Source organism: Neltuma alba, unplaced genomic scaffold, assembly GCF_004799145.2.
Source record: "Neltuma alba isolate B1F8T4 unplaced genomic scaffold, ASM479914v2 tig00000123_pilon, whole genome shotgun sequence".
NCBI classification, from domain to species: Eukaryota; Viridiplantae; Streptophyta; class Magnoliopsida; order Fabales; family Fabaceae; genus Neltuma; species Neltuma alba.
In genome coordinates, this window is record NW_021631927.1 from 1 (window position 1) to 17140 (window position 17140).

A 17140-nucleotide genomic window follows, 5' to 3' on the forward strand; every position below is an offset into this window, starting at 1 on the left:
TAGGAGATGATGCTTTAATAGGTAATCATGACAAAAGCACTTGCGAAGATACTGATGACGAGAACGACTATGAGGGGAGAGCACTTGACTGAAGAAGAGTCATCGTCACCGGTGGCGGCGGCAACTCCGATGGCGGTAAGAGAATGTAAGAGGAAGAGGGTAGAACACAGAGCACCATTATAACTAGGTAATAGAAGTACTTCAGATTCCTTGAGAACAATCCTGAAGAACAGCATCTGTAACCGCGCATGGATTATATGTGGTGTTTACAGAGGAGAACCCATGATCTGAAATCAATCATGAGCTCTTGAGAAAAAGAAAGAATTGGCGTTAATTGAAACTTATACAGGTGGCACAATGTTATTGAAAACTGACATAATGAAACTAATTAACTTGACCTGAGTTTTATCCGATAACTAATTCTATTCAATCTTGGTGGCTGAAATGACTATATTTTAGTTACTACTTTCGGTCTTTAATATAAAATCTAGTTTTTTAAAGATGTTTGATATACCTCCTTAATCCTTAATATAAAAGTTATTTAACTAATTGAAGTAGATTAAGAAAATTAGTAAGTCACTTATTTATAATAAATAGATGTTGTCTTTCTTAAAATACCATTACTAATAAAGTATATTAGATAGAATTATCATTTAACAAAATATTTAACATGTGCGACTACAACAAGAACTACCTTAAAAAATGAAAAATATGAAAAATAAAATGAACTAAGATCTTATATTTAGGACCAAATTAAAAGTTAAACTAGCCCTTATATTAAGGACCAGAGGTAATGTATAGTTGAAAATGCTTTAACATATTTAGGACCAGAGAAGTTGAGGTAATATACAAGAAAGTGTGCTGAATTCACATAATGAATAGGCTAGTACTAATCTATATATTGTGAAGGTGGGTGTTTTAGTCTCTCGAAGATTTCATCAAGTGAACCACTTGAAGATTGGGAAGGAACAATAGTATTGTTGCCCCCCTGATGAGCTTGAGTAGTGAGAGGAAGGAATCTATTGGTCCTTAAACTGGAAACTCCATTTTTCATGGATTCCCATCTTGAAGCTATTCTTTGTAACGTTGGGGAACTTATATTGTTGTCACCATCATTAGTATTAATGGGAACTTCTTCCTTCACGTTTGCCCTTAACGCAAGGTACTTTCTGCTTTCAAAACTTTTGCTCTCGTCACTTTGAATCATCTCTTCATCATCCCCATCAACATCATCATCTGTGGATCTCAGCTTACTGCTACTTGTGTGTGTTTTATAGCCTCAGTGATATTCTCTTTCTGATCCTAAATATCAAAGCAATTATGTATTGAGAACGGAGAGTTACATAAGATATTAAATAGAAAAATTGTTGAAAGCTTTCCTATTGTAAAATTTATTATTTAAAGGCACCTGAGATTTGCTTATGGACCCATGTACAACTTATTTTCAGTAAATATAACTCTTTTTCGGCTTTGTGTAATTTACTTCAATTATGTGCAAAACAAAAGACATGTACACATAATTGAATATATGTTGCTGTTCATGCAGCCAAACAAAAGTTGCATTCGCTCAAGGACACGAGTCATTGGGTTATCTTTGGAATAAATTTTATAATGAGAAAATTTTCAGCAATTTCTCCCATTAAATATTGCAATTGAATTTGATAGTGACAAACCAAGGTATTGTTGTTGGTGGACTCAACATCAATACTAATGCTGAAACTCCTTGCTAGAGGGAAAACATGCTCCGCAACCTTGTGCCCCTTTTGCAGAAGGGAACGCTCTGAAAAGAAAATGAGAAACTATTCCTTTTCATCATTCCGATTAAGAATTACTCAAAACTTCCTTAATAAGTGCAATCTACAGGGGGAGTTTTAAAATAAATTTATGAAATAAAATAGATTGATATGTTACATTTATGGCTAAAATAATTTATGTAGAAAACATACTCCTCTACTAGCTCTTACATTTAGAATTGGGGGGAGTGAATTTTTTTTTTTTTACACTAATTGTACTATATCTAGTATTTCCAACTAATATGTGTGTGTGTGTGTGTGTGTGTGTGTTTTCTGGCATTAATTAAATATAGTATCGCAGTAATTGGACTGACCTTTTGTAGAATGATTATGCCAGAAGGGTCAAAACCATCCATATCTTCTGCATCATCTCTAAAAAACTTGAAAATCTTCAAATTTCCAAAATAATCAATGATGCGACTAAAAAAGTTGCCTGCTATTAGAAGTGTGTATACAACCATAATGAGCGGGTAAATTTTGTTGAATCCATCCCCAAAGAAAGGTACAGCATCGTCAATATTTCCCATCCTCTACACAGACAATGAATATCAATATCATGTAACCAACTCCAATCTGCTCAAATCAGAAAATAACATCGGTATGTGTTTGATAAAAAAATTTCCAATCCAAATACACCCTTTCAACTCAGTCTCTCTGGACGTTAACTTGGTATGACTCAATTTTTATAATTTTGACTCAGTGGTATTTTGATCCTTGAATATTTACTCCTTTGTCCTATTTACTGGATAGAGAGAAAAGACAATGTTTTGTACTATTTATAAGGCCATGAGAGAAAATTTTTGTATAGATATACCCTTTATTTATTATTGTGTTACTTTTATTTATATGAGATAATATATATTGAACAGGCATAAAGTTGAAAAATTATTAAATTTTAAATGAGAATTAATAAAGTTTAAGGTTTTTTTACCTCTATGAAACATGTTAAAAGTGATTTATAAATAAGACCAGAGGAGTGGCTCGACACAATTCAGTCCCTATAGTTTAATCACTTAAAATTATTAATCTTTGTATTTTAGAAAATAAAATTATATAGTTCATAAAGTTTAAAAACTAAAGTTGAAATGGTTAAAATTACAGAGATTGAGTTTTAGTGAATTAAAGTTAATTAAGGCATTGCGATTCAATTGAGTCAAAATTGTTGGATTAAGTTGCACTAAGTTAAAGTTTAAGTTGCAATCAAGTTAATAATTTTCTCAATAATAAATCAATTAAGGCTAAAGCATATGTTTAGTCATTTATATTTGTACCAAGTTTCATTCTAGTTCTTTAAGTTTATAAAGTGCACTTTTAATTCTTCAATCTTAATATCATTAATAAAAAATGCTAATTTATCAAAGTAATTACAATGCTAGAAAATGACCTGTTCAAAAATGGTTTTTTCACCCCCATCAAGGTGAATAAGGTTGAGAAAGTTGTACGAAATGGGAGGCGCATATCGTGCAACCATCCTACAAAACACGCCACAAGAAGAGCCAATTTTTAAAATGATTGTTCCGATAATCAAATCATCAATATCATCAAATAATAATATGAAGCAAAAAAAATTTATAGTAGGCCGTATAATTTATAATAACCTATTCACTATCCGTATTTCCTCTTTTTTTTTTTTTATAATGTGGGAAAGTGATTCATTTTGAAGAGGCTTTTAATGTTTTGGCGATTTGAAATTAAAAACATTAGATCAAGATCATTCAAGTCATCCACTTTATTATTAATCCATTTAGAGAGGGATGTGATAGAGAAACTTACGAGCAAATCATAAGCAAATTTACGGAGCTGGTTTGTCTTGGAGTGAGGGAGTAGAACATGAGCATTCCCATTTTGAACAACGAATAATATGTACAGACACACATATACATCAATGGGATGAAAGCTGCTAACTGCCCAAATCAAACAATCTAATAAATCCAAAAATAAGTCATATTATTCGTAAGCTATAAACAATACAACTCATTTATGATTCTTGTGCTGCGTATTGATTAAAAAAAAATAATGCTGATGTTTACATTCTTTCTGGAAAATCACTACGAGATTCTAAAGAATAAATATAATCATCAAAAAGTCTCACAAATAAGTAACCAGCGTCAGCTTGCTGTCATTTTTTTCCATTGAAACTAGTCATTCGCATATTGCAGGACTTTTGGGTGATTAAATTCTTTTCTTAAGATCTATGGTAATATTCTTCCCCCTTTTCAATTAAAAGGGGTAAAAAAAAAGGAATCTTAAACTATTGTTTTGACAAATTTAACAATGTAACCAGCGTTCCTTAAGATGCATGAGATAGTGAGAAATACCTTAAAACGTAAGAAATCAAAGTATCTTGGCCCTCACTTAAGAGGGAAGGGATTAGTACGTAAGAAAATCTGTCAAATTTGGAATTGGCATGATGAGTTATACCTGCACAAGCATCTCTTTGCTTGAGACAGCACGGATTAAGAGAGAGAAAAGGGAGAGATCAACACCGCCGGGTAGAATGGTGGCCTCTGCTAATAGAATTGCCACTGACATGCAACCCAATGCCACTGCCAATGATTTCTCAAGTTGCTTCTTCAATATGCACCTCCACACAAACTCTGACAATTAATTAAGAGATAATCAATTAAGAAAGTGGCATATATACTTATGTATGTATATAAAAGAACATCTCTATTAACTGTCTTGATTCTTCATCATCATCTGTGTTTCACTGTAAGGCTTGGTTTGGATGAAGAGGAAAATAGGAGAGAGAATACTATGAAGAGAGACTTCCAAACATAACAAAATCTAAGGGTAAGTTATTTGATGCATAAAGTAGAAAGTTGGTATGGTAAAAATGTTCCCAACATAGTTGAACTGTAAAAGACAAAATCTACGTGTACTTTACTGAATTTAAGTTTTTTGAGGTAAAGCGTACCAGTTGTATCCAAAACTCCAGCCAATCTTCCAGTTCGTTCAGGCCTGAAGCATGAAACATATTTCCTATGCAACGATGGAATATTACCTTAGTTTTCTAATGAGCAAAAAGGAGAGCAGTGAAATTATTTAGCTACATAGAAATAATATTTTGTTCATCTTAATGAGGATTTAGCCTATATATTGACTTAAACCTTAACACTAGAATATATTCCTAGAAATAACAGCAAAGAATTTGTCTCCCTCTGTCTGTGTATACCTCTTTCTTTTTTCTTTTGTTTGAACTCTTCAAAACATTTATGATCATCACTATCTATAGTATCATGCAGAAAGGGCTTGAGAGAAGCTTCAGTTTACATCGTTGTTGGACATAACTACAAAGAGAAGCTTCAGTTTTTTGTGATCATAATAATACAGGTATCATGAGTTTGCAGAAACTAAACTTAAGAAAGAGGGCTATTAAATCCTGCGACAGGAGTTTTTGGCACGAATAGGGATTCCTTGGAAGAAAGAGGAGTTGAAACTAAGCATCCTGGTAAGGAGTAACCAATACATAAATTGTGAAGTAATCTCTTTTTTAGCTTTGAAGAAGAGATTTTTTTTATCACTTTCACCTATGGCTATAACACTGCAGCTGAGAGAAAAGATACTGCCTCTGATCATAAATAGAAGATCTAGTTTATATAGTACAAATTGCACTACCAATTAGGTTTTATATTTCGGACTAGAGGTAGTATAACATTGACACATGAGCCAGTGCTATGAAGAACCGTGGGTTGTAATGGAGGATTTCAAATAATGTTCTGATGAATTTTGATGATCTCCTTGGAGGTTCAACAATCAACGCTATTGAAATGGATGATTTCAGAGACTGTATCGAAGCTTGCTCACTGACGGATCTAAAAGGCAGGGGTTTTCTCAAAAATTGATAAGAGTTTTAGTGAATTAGAAATGTTATGATCTTTTTGAAGATTATGAGGTTTTATTCATGAATGAAGTATCTCTGACCACTCCCTTTGCTGGTTAGATTGGAAACCATGTAGAGGAAGAGAGAAAAGCAGTTTAAATTTTTCAATACGGACTAATATCTGACAAGTTGGAAACATTGGTTTAAGAACATTGGAGATCGACGTGAGGCTAACGGCTCCAAACTAATGCATGTAATGGTAAAACTAAAAGCTCCTAGGCCGAAACTGGGAAGTCTTATAGAAATTGTTTACCAAACATCCTTGAACAAGTTCAAAAGGGCCTCTCCAAAATGATGTATGGAATACTGAACTACAGGAGGAAGAAAGGAAAGTTCACTTAAATGATCTTAGAGTGACTGCTATGACAGGCAGTTTCTATAAACAAAAAGCAAAGGCAGCCCAGTTGAGAAATGTGGGGCCTTAATACAAAATATTTCCATGGGATTTTGAAAGCTAGAGTGAGAAGGAATAAAATTCATGCTTTTCAGAATAGTGAAGGTTAGTGGTTGTATAATTATTTCCAAGGTATCTTGGGAACCATTGAAGCCATTAATGAAGGCCCAACTCTGAACGTTATGCAGCAGTGTCAATTGATCAAACCTCTTACCAAAAAGGATGTCAAAGATGTCATGTTCTCTATTGCATCCGATAAGAGCCCTAATTAAGCCTAATAGTTAGAGTAGTGAGTTTTTCAAGTCAACTGGGGATATCATTGGAGATGACATCTCTGAGGCTATCCTGGAAGTAATCAATAAAGATGCTTCTGTCTTAAGCTAGTCAATAGCATTATCTAACACTCTGTATAAGTGTATTTCAAAAATGCTTTTGTGAAAGTCTGGAAATGGTGTTGCCAGAGTTAGTCAATGAGTACCTCTTCTGGATTTATGATGAAGAAAGATATTAAGAAGGCTTATGATTCTGTGGCACGGAGCTTTGTTAAGGAATTACAAAGCGGGTTAAATTTCCCTGCCAAATTTGTTCAGTGTATTATGACGTGCATTAAAACTTCAACGTTTTCTTCATTCTTATCATGGCTTTTTCAAAGGTCAAAGAGGTATGAGGTAAGGTGAACCAATTTCTTCTTTATTTTCTGTGTTTGATATGGAGCATTTGAATAGATTATTATATCTTTTTGCTAAAGCTAGACCATTCAAGTTTCAACCTCAATGTAGTAAAGGAAATGTTGACTCATTTGAAATTTTAATAGAGGCACTCTCTGAATTTTCTGAAGCTACAGGTTAATTTGATTGCTAATCCTGACAAATCCCACTTATCCATGAGTGGTGTTAAAGATGATACCAAGGAGGAAATTTGTGGCTTGACTGATTTTAATATTCGGAATTTTCCTATGAAGTATGGGTGTCTCCCTTTCTATCTCCAGATAGAGGGATAATGACTACAAGAGCCTCATCCAAAACAAGACTGCCCCGGTAAACCAAAAATCCAGACTTGACTAATCAATGGAGACAAGACAATCAAAAGTAACAAAAGTTGGTTCAGGGCAAACCATCCAGTATTTTTGCGACCTCCAAAATTTTTTATGGTATCCTCCAGCTCCAGGGCTTCTAAGACGAACTTTATATATTCACTGCCAAAAAAAAGAAACAATTAAGCCAATTCAATCAATCTATAATCAACTTAAAATTAATAAAGCTCTAGAAGGAAAGATAAATATCTGATCCATCAGCCCAACCCTTAATGCATATACCTCCTATATCTGTAATACTCCTCCTGAGATCTTTTAAGGTAACGCCGTAGTGCTGCCATTGACTTCACGTCAGTGTCATAATCCATGTCACTTTCCCCTAATCTCCCTCCCTGTGGTTTGAAGGACGGATCTTCCTTCAACTATTAAGAAAATAAAAAAAAAAAACAATAATTACAATCAAGCATTAGTTGAACGAACTCTGAAACTCCAGTAGTCATATGCACAAAGTAATAATAGACCTTACCATCTGAAGCAGCATGTTATCAATGACATTCATGTAGGGTTTCAGAGGATCTCGCTTGGACATCTGCTTTGAGGTTGCTTGTGTGATCTGGTAATGCACACCATCATCACAAATTATATATGTCTGCAAAATATAATATAGTAGGAAAGAGTTTGTTTTTTTCCCCTTTTGAACAATACCCGATGCCCATGTTTTGATACAGTTTAGTTTTGTCAAATGGCTTCATCACACCGACAAAAGAAAAGAGTTTTAGGTAATACATCGACTAACTAGCTTCTACATTTAAAGGGGTGTTTGGCATCGTATAAAAGTGCTTTTGAAGAGCACTTTTTTACAAATCAAGACAAACTCTTTCATATATTTACTTCGTATATCTTAAAATCACTTTTCAAACTATAGTTTGGTTTTCATCCAAACACACCCTTAGGATCGAAGAAGTGCTAGTTTAATTATCTAACTGGAGGTGGTGCTAGCTTCTATCATGTTTGGTTTTTTTCTATTCATAATTTCATTCCATTATTGAATTGTACTTTGTTATAATAGAAGTAATTAAGAAGTGGCTTACCACAATGGCATTGGAAAAGTCTTGATGAGCATTGTCTAATTTGACAGCCATTTTTGCAACTATGTGAGAAAGAACCTTTTGGCGAGTGTTCCAATCTGCATTAATCCAAAGGCTCCTTGGAATTTCACTCAATCCAAATCCAAGCAGAAACGCACCAGTCACCAGACCAAATGTATTAGAGCAAGCCATCGCAAACCCCATAATATTTCCTGTCCTAAATAATTGAAAACATTTTAATTAAACATTAATTAATAATAATAATTAGCCCAAAATTCATGCATGATTATATATGGACAAAAGTATATAAGAAACAAACCAATCTGTGTGGAAAATAACCAGTAACATGAGTCCAAGAAGGCTGACAAGACCAATAGAGAGATAGAAAACTAGGTTTCCATGGATGCTTGTCTTTAGTCTTGCTTTCACTGTAAAGTCTCCAGCATCTTCATAACCCTGAATAGTGGGAACCACAGCCCTGTTTAGACCAATAATTAATTTAATACAAAGATCTCTCTGAGTTTGTAATTCTACCAACCTATTTATACTTCATCATCAACTCCCCCCCCCCCCCCAATTTTCATTAATTAAGGTTCAGGTAAGGCCAAGGTTCGAAACAACGTCGTATCTATATCATGTAGATCTCAAGGAAGCAGATCTACCAACATTAAGAGTTTTAAATGAGTAATCGTTGAAGAAAACTCCATAAAGGAGAAGCTTACCATGTAAGTAAGAACGTACTCCAATATGACAAACTCCACAAGATGGAAATCTCACCATTATAATCTCCATGAATCGTCTATTTCACGAAATAAAATGACTAGGATAAGGTTGCATTTCAGATAATATAATGCACTTAAATCTATATAAAACTAAGATCAGGATCCTTCAGAACACATATAAACAGCTTTATAATACATTTGAGTCCCAAGGAAATCAAATATTATGAATAATCCTTAGAAATTATCTTGTTTTAATTCCTTGCCTTATGAAAATATGAACGTTTTAAACAGATATGTAAAGCTGTCAACAAGAATGTCTTGTAACTCAACTGAATCGAGTTTTATCAGATAATTACCAACAGTACAAGAATACTACTGTACGTAAGTATAATCATATATACATATATATAAATATATAAAGCTAAAATATAAAACTATAACGGATTGGAAATACCGTCCATATGTCGGCTGGGACAAGGACAATGATGGAGATGGAGCAGAACCAGGTATAAGCAACGGTGAAGAACACATACTTTGGGACATCAGGTCCAGCAAAATATTTCAACGTGAAAATCACCATACCAATTGTTAGAGCCAACGAGAACATATAAAACAACCCCATTATTCTTAAATTGTTTTAATTATATGATTGTGTGCGTGTGTATGTATATCTATCTCCCTTGTCTTACATCTGCATGCGTGCATTTGTATGTTGGTGTTCTTCTTATTTAATTTTCTCTCCCGGTCTTTCTTCTCCTCTGTTTTTTCTGCAGAAGAAAGACAGAAAAGAGAATCATCGATGGAGTGAGGGTAGAGATCTAGGGTTTGGGAAAATAAACGAAATTGAAGAGCATTTTAAGTTAATGCTTAACTTGAAAGCAAGGAGAACCGGTCAAGGGGAGATTTTTTTGCCCTTAATTCAGTACCTCTAGCTCTTTTAGCATGCAATATAACAAAGACGTGCATTTACTTTATTTTATTGAGAGTTATTTTCGCTTATTACCATTGATTAATAATCACATTTTGACGTAAAATACATATTTGTACAATCCTTTCTTATGCATATTTTTCTTATTATGCTAGTCTGATTTTTTCCCGCAAAGAACCATACAAGAAAAGCGCTTGCCAGATGAAAGAATAAAATATTTCTTAATCTTAATGAAATAAAGTTTTGGCCCAAAAAGAAAAGAATAAATAATAGTTCTTGCATGGAATAGTCTGTTTGAATTTGCTTTGGTTTTCTTTATCCTAAACATATCTAATTGTGTGATGAGATTTTAAGCGTTGAAAATAATCTTTCTTTTTTTCTTTTTAAATCAAGGGGTATTGTTGTGATAAATCATTTGCCAGTAAAATCATTTGCTACCTAATTTCCATTTCCATTATTTCAAAGGGAAAATCTGGACTTTCCACCCAACTAAACGGGGCCTAAGAGTTTCTTTCACTGAGTTCGGTAAAGAGTCACTCAAGTCACTCAAAGTCAGGTGAAAATGGCAAGTTGACTGAGTTTGTTTGAGCTATGAATGAGTTTAACCGAGTCTCTTTGTGAGTAAGTTGACAAGGCGCAAACTCAATGAACTCGGTGTGTAACAACTCGTGAGTTTGACGATCTTGATTGCTAACAAAAGCAGATCAGATCTATTGAGCAAGGGAAGTCACCCAGAAATATATAACTTGGAACTTAAACATGTCTTTCTCCTTCTTTTTCTTATGTTCCTTATCATATCAGAAACAACATATAAGCAGAAACACATTCATTTGATAAATTTGACATTTTTTTAGTATTAATAATTGGAAAAAAAAATCAAATGATTTCGATACAATTATCTCCAATTCATCCCAACTATCCAAGTAAACCCTTGTAAGCAATGAGAGTATATTCCAAAAAAAAAAAACAAAGAAAGAAAAAGGGGAGAAAAAGTCAGTAGTGAGGATTTGAAAACTTATATCAAACCCTCACGCTCAAGACACGTTTCAAGTCTCCCACATGAAGCAAATGTTGTCCCAAGGCAACTTTCCTCTTCCCAGCTTCATCAACCACACTTAAATCCTTACAAACATCCACTTTAAACCTAACCAACCCTTCTGATTTTCCTGCCAAATGCACTTTCTCAAATCCCAACAAGTGTTTCAGAGGAGCATTGTGTACAGCAGGAGGGCTAGAGAACAAGAACACTGTGTGTCCACTACTCATTTTGCCCTTGTTCTTCACCATTAGATGAACATCAAAAGTCAAGTTTGAGCAATAGTGTTCTTCATCGGCAACATCAAGTGAATTGCACTCCGAGGAACTAGATTTGCAAGGATGATCATTTGCTAAGGAAACAGACACCAATTCTGGCGCTTTAACTAGTGTATGTTCAAACTTGGAGAAGCTTATTCCATCTCCAAAAGAAAATACAGTTTCTCCCTTATAAAATCTATATGTTCTCCCAGGATACCCTGTGGCTGGATCGGGCCTCATGTTCATGTTGGTCATTGGTACGTTATCTAAATAGGATTGTGGGTACCATGTCATAGGTAATCTCCCGCCTGCATTAAGAAAGTTCATTCTTTTGTGTTAGAAAGTTCACATTTTTCTATTACCCTCTTGGAATGTATGATTATATATGCAGTTAAAGGATCAAATTTAGAGCTTAAATTAGCTACTTAAGAATAAGCACGTTGTGTGTACATGAAGATGTCATGTGAAGAGAGTATGAGAGACTTACTTGGATTGTGAAATCCAAAAAGGACATCAGCTATGGCAGCACCACCGGCTTCGCCAGGATAACCAACCCACAAAATGCTTGTGATCTTATCATTACTTTTGGCAAAGGACACATCCATGCATCCACCAGACATGATGACAAGAACCACAGGTCCCTTAGACACATTTGCAACCTCGCTGATCAAAAGTTGCTGCTGCCCTGGAAGAAGAATGTTGAGTCTGTCAAGGCTCTCTGCCTCTATGGCCAAACTTGCTCCCACAACAAGCACAGTTGCATCTGCAGAAGCTGCAATCTTCTTCGCATCGTCTAGCTCTGCACTCGCGCATTGCACATCAGCACAACCAGCAGCATAACTTGTAGAAACCAGTGCTGTTAGCCCTTGCAATGGTGAAGTGTAGCTACAAGGGATGCCTATAAAAAAAAAGACACAAATTCTGTGGGTATTGCAGGTCAAGCTAAGTTTTAGTTCATGTAATTTCTCAAAACTTTATGAGTAAATCATGAATAGTTGTAAGATGTGGAGAATTTTTGTACCCTCATAATTTCCAATCATGGTCCTAGTGGCATTAGCATTGGGTCCAATAACTGCTAGAGATTTGATGGTCTTGGCATCAAAAGGTAGTGATCCTGGACTGTTTTTGAGCAGAACAATCCCTTGCCTCGCAGATTCTCGAGCGAGTTCTCGGTTCGCTTCAGTGCACACATCCTTGGGACCAAGGTTTCCGTAAGCCTGCTTGCTTGGGTCACCATCAAAGAAACCAAGCCTCATCAAAGTGGCAAAGTTGTTGGACAGTGCTTTGTCTATGGATGCTTCATCCACAAGCCCTTGCTTCACTGCATTTTCTGTATATTTCCCTAAGAAATCCCCACAGTTCAAGTCCAAGCCTGTCCATCCATTCGCATTTTTGCAGATAACAAAGTAAAGTCAGCAGGCATATCATCTAAACCTGCATAACCAATTAGTGTTCATCTATTGCATATCATTGAAGGAATCTTGTAATTTTTTTTAACACCTGCGAGAATGGATTTGGCTACTGCTTCTTCAGGAGTCTTTGTATAGTGCTGGTCATTAAAAAGCACTTTAACTGAATCACAATCTGAAACAATATACCTACATTCCAATATATACACACACATCAAAATAATATTAGTATTACACATGACTTAACACTTGGTAAATTTTTTCATATCAGAATAATTAGATTTATACCCATTTAGTTTCCATTGGCCTCTAATAATTCCTTTAAGAAGGTCAGGATCTGCACAGGTTGGCTTCCCATTAACCTGGTTATAGGAGCACATGACACTAGCAACATTCCCATCAATCACACAACTCTTGAATGGTGGTTGGAAAGTGTCATCCAAATCTTGTTGTGTCACCTAACCAAAATAAATAAATAAATATATATGATTTCTTTAGTCTTTTCTGCCTTTAAAAGAGCCTAAAGGGAAAAAAAAATTGATTTGAACCATATAGATTACCACAGCATTGAAGTGGTAGCGATCAACACCCTTCCAATTATCCAAATCATAAGCTGTGTAGTGCTTACAACAAGCAGCAACTTTGAGCTTGTTCGAATCGGCGTCATCGGTTTGTTGTAAGCCCTTAACATACCCAGTCGCGTATTTACTGGCGAGCAAGGGGTCTTCTCCGGGAGTCTCTTGGCCTCTTCCCCATCTTGGATCTCTAAATATGTTGATGTTTGGAGACCAATATGTTAGACCAGCTAATCCCACATTGTACATTGCTCTTGCTTCTGTTGAAACCACCTACAATGACCACAAATCATCATAAACATATCAATATATTACAGGGAAAAAATGAATTATTCAAAAAAGTTTCAATATCCGTCTGAAATGGACAAGGGAAAGCTATTCTTATAAGCCATAAAAATGGGGAATAACGATTCAATTTGGACCCATGTATTATATTCTTATGAGTCCACACTTTACAATATTCTTGTGGGCCTAAGTATTAATTCTTATGGGCCCAAAACTTCACGATAAAAGTCCTTTTTATTTTACACTACAAATCAGATGGGACCAATAAGAATATTTAGGCCCATAAGATGGTACCTATTTAAAAAAAAAAAGGGATGGTACCTATAATGTGTCGGGTAGTTTGAATTTATTTCTCAATGCTTTTAAATGCATACTCCACAACATAATTTTATTCATAAACTAAGAAGTAAAAAATATATTATTATCATCATCAATAACAATTAAATCGAGTGGAAGAGACCCAATTCTTATCAAACAAAGTTAAAAGATTTTAACTTTGTCGATAAAGAAAATTATGTTGACCGAGTTTGACAATGCTAAAAAATGATTTAGTAATACCGGGTACTAAACTACCAATACCTTTAGAGGAAAAAAAGCAATGAATTGCCATATAAGAATGTGGTAACTGGCCAGAAAAGTGTTATTGTCTTGACCTCTACATTTGATTTAAACCACAGAATGTTGTAATAATTGTTCAGCCAATTAAATTTATTGAACAATTAGAAATTAAGAATTGTGAGTGTGAGTGATTGATTAATTATTCAATTATGTCACAAACCCATCAGCATCACTCCTATCACTTTCACACTGCTGGGCGTAAAATTCAACATGCAAGCTGGATCCTCTCAATGTATTAATCAAAATCTGCAATATCCCACTAGGAGTTCAACCTACATTTCTTTTTTTAATTTTTGGGTCATTTATTATATTGTATAGTTCAATCATACATATACACCTAAAAGATTTACACTTTTAGGTCAAAATTCAACAGGGACAGATCAAAAATCAACCCCTTTAACCACCCTCTATCTACTTCTCTCAAGCATTAATGCACATAAAAACTCGGAAAATTCATGGGCGTATTCTACCTAGACACCAAATTTTATAAGCAAACAAAAATATAATTATTCAGTATTTGGTATTATAATTTACCTTCTCCCATTCTAAATATAGGAGCTAAATAATTAATTTATAAATATTAAAAAAATTTAAGTTAATCATTTATAAAAAAATATATATGTATTGATTTCTTTAAGATATATTTGTAATGAAAACTCTCATATGAAATTTTTTCTTTAATATATATAACCAATAAAGATAATTTAAAGGAAATTATAAACTTAGATACAAAATGGACTAGAATGTTACATTTATAACTAAAACAAGCATATACATTGACTCTAATATTTAGGAAACGAGAAAAAATAATTTATATGTGAGTATTGGCAAATCAAAAATGACTCTTCCAATATCCAACTTACTTTTATTCATTTATGATGTTTGAATTTTTAATTCAACTACAATTGGTTTTTTGGCAGTATTTTCCAATTTCCATCCTATATTAATTATATATCTACTTCAATTTTGATAAATTGCATTATAAATGCATTACAAGAAATTCCCCAACTCATTTTTTCTTTTTTCTGCCGACACCCCAACTTACATTTAAGTTTAGAGAATCAAACCTTTCGAATCATGATATTTAATTTCATATTCAAAAATCACCTAAATGTGTACGATATTTGATAACATGTTCTCAGACAGCTACCAATTCAAATCAATGAAGCTTCGTTGTAAAATCCAAAGCAGACCAGCTAATTGGTTTGTTGAACCAACAAACTTAAATTTTAGTACATTTTGAAAACACCACAAAAACCACCAGACTTCATTAAAAAAATATTATCAAGAATAAAATTAAAAACCAGTACTTTATGATGAATTCGTTCTCTTTTTTCACATATAAAATTTCTGTCATGATATTAAAAAATTTTGAGTGCTTCAATCATAAGATTTAATATCAAAATGATTTTTTTCCAACTTTCGAAGGACCAGACACATTTTATAAAATAAAGAATAAGACAAAAAAATTATTCCCCCTTTTTATTTCTTTTAATTCAATTCCATGTAGTTTACATATTAAATAAGCAAAAAAAAAAAATTGCACAAACTGATATATTTACATTTGAATAAATAATTCTGAAAGGATACGACCACATGTTAACCACAGAACCATAAACTCTCCGACGAGACACACGGGAAGAGAGGGAGGGATCTAATGAAACGTGCATATAATAGTAATAAGTCTTGTCCTAAGCTCTGCACTATGAACTGCACGATATATTCTCACATTTAATTTTACTAAGTGGGCCTAAGTGGAGTTTTTAAGGAATCAAATGTTATTAACCGCCTAAAATTAAGTCAAGGTGTAAAATGAGATGACCCCCTTTTCAAAAGTGAGATTTACTCCCGTAAAAGCGAGAAGTAGGTGAGTATAAACAAATATAAATACCCTCTCCATCTTTTATTATTAGAAACAACTATTAAAATTATTGGGCTCAAAATATTAGTTAAATTTAGATGAAAGTAATAAATATGTAAGGTATATACATATTTTTTTAATTACATTCTTATTTGTAAAGATAGTACATGAAAAATAATCTAATCAGTGAAAATTTATCACCGGAGGATAATAAGTGACATATATGTAATAGGGTAAAAATGAAAAGACTAATTTAAATTTTTAAATAAAGAATACTTATTTCTTATATTTAGAGATATCACATCTACCAAATTGTCTCTTGTTAAAAAAAAATCTGGAGGGAGTAGTATGTTACACTATTTAATTATCATGTGTGTAATTTTTTATTTGGTGACAAGTAAAAACGAATTCAAAATTTGTAAGCACTTCCTTCAATGCCCTTAACTATTCTTTTATTGTTACTACTACTACTATTACGATAGATATAGATTTGTCAATGCCGCTAGGCAAAAAAGGGTAAAAAAGATACACAGAATCTGGATTCCTCACGTCTGCTCTCTGTTCTTCCACAAAAAGCAACATCATGATTGCTAGAAAGAATCACAAGTTCACAGAACATCACACACATTGCTTCTCCTATCAAGCCAATCCCCTTATGCTCAAAGATAAAAACAAACAGGCAAACAAATTTATACATTAGAGAAGAGAAATCTGACCTTTCCAATGGCCTCAAACAGAGACGAGTTGAAAGAAGCGGCAGTGAGAATAGGCATCGGAAAACTGGTAGCTCCAGGAACCAAACTTGAAAACCGAGTTCCTGGGCCCACATTAGACACTCCATGAAGTGCCTCGGACCACCATTCATACTTTGGAATCCCAAGTCTGCTCACATTCGCCGCAGAATTCACCAGATTCCCTACCTTCTCTTGCAGAGTCAGTCTCTTCACCAAATCCCCCACCCTTGCTTCGATCGCCAATGACTTGTTGCAGAATCCGTACCCGGCGAGTTCCGGATTGTTGGCCACATCACAGGCAAAAACTGGTGACGTTTGGCCTGAAACTCGACCAGGACTCAGTAGAACAGAGAGGAAGAAGAAGGAGAAGGAGAATTGAAAACAGGGGAAAACAGAGTGCGAAACGGACACCTTCGGTGCTCTGTTTCTTAGTCTTCCGGTATTAATGGCCATTGTGGCCTGAGAAATAAATGGGGTTGAGAAAAAAAAAATGAAATGGGTTTGGTTTTTATGAGAAAAAA

At 34.1% G+C, this 17140-nt stretch overlaps 2 protein-coding genes across 2 annotated transcripts; both read right to left on the reverse strand.

The window, feature by feature from the left end:
* Window positions 1–40: 40 nt before the first annotated feature.
* Window positions 41–9535, reverse strand: LOC114746086 (LMBR1 domain-containing protein 2 homolog A-like; the record flags this gene model as incomplete). The annotated part of the gene is made up of 14 exons (XM_028934301.1): window positions 9368–9535; window positions 8914–8990; window positions 8511–8669; window positions 8195–8408; window positions 7630–7716; window positions 7386–7525; window positions 7185–7265; window positions 4681–4775; window positions 4215–4390; window positions 3567–3697; window positions 3178–3265; window positions 2104–2323; window positions 1674–1780; window positions 41–236 (listed from the first exon to the last, which is right to left on the reverse strand). Coding segments are annotated over exons 1-14 (1939 nt in total), but the record flags the coding sequence as incomplete, so codon positions are not given.
* Window positions 9536–10670: 1135 nt separating this feature from the next.
* On the reverse strand, window positions 10671–17140 carry LOC114745996 (beta-xylosidase/alpha-L-arabinofuranosidase 2-like). Its single transcript, XM_028934203.1, has 7 exons — window positions 16602–17140; window positions 13107–13394; window positions 12835–13004; window positions 12638–12735; window positions 12159–12509; window positions 11625–12035; window positions 10671–11445 (listed from the first exon to the last, which is right to left on the reverse strand). The coding sequence occupies exons 1-7, from the start codon at window positions 17070–17072 to the stop codon at window positions 10862–10864; spliced, it is 2373 nt and encodes a 790-aa protein (XP_028790036.1). The 5' UTR covers window positions 17073–17140; the 3' UTR covers window positions 10671–10861.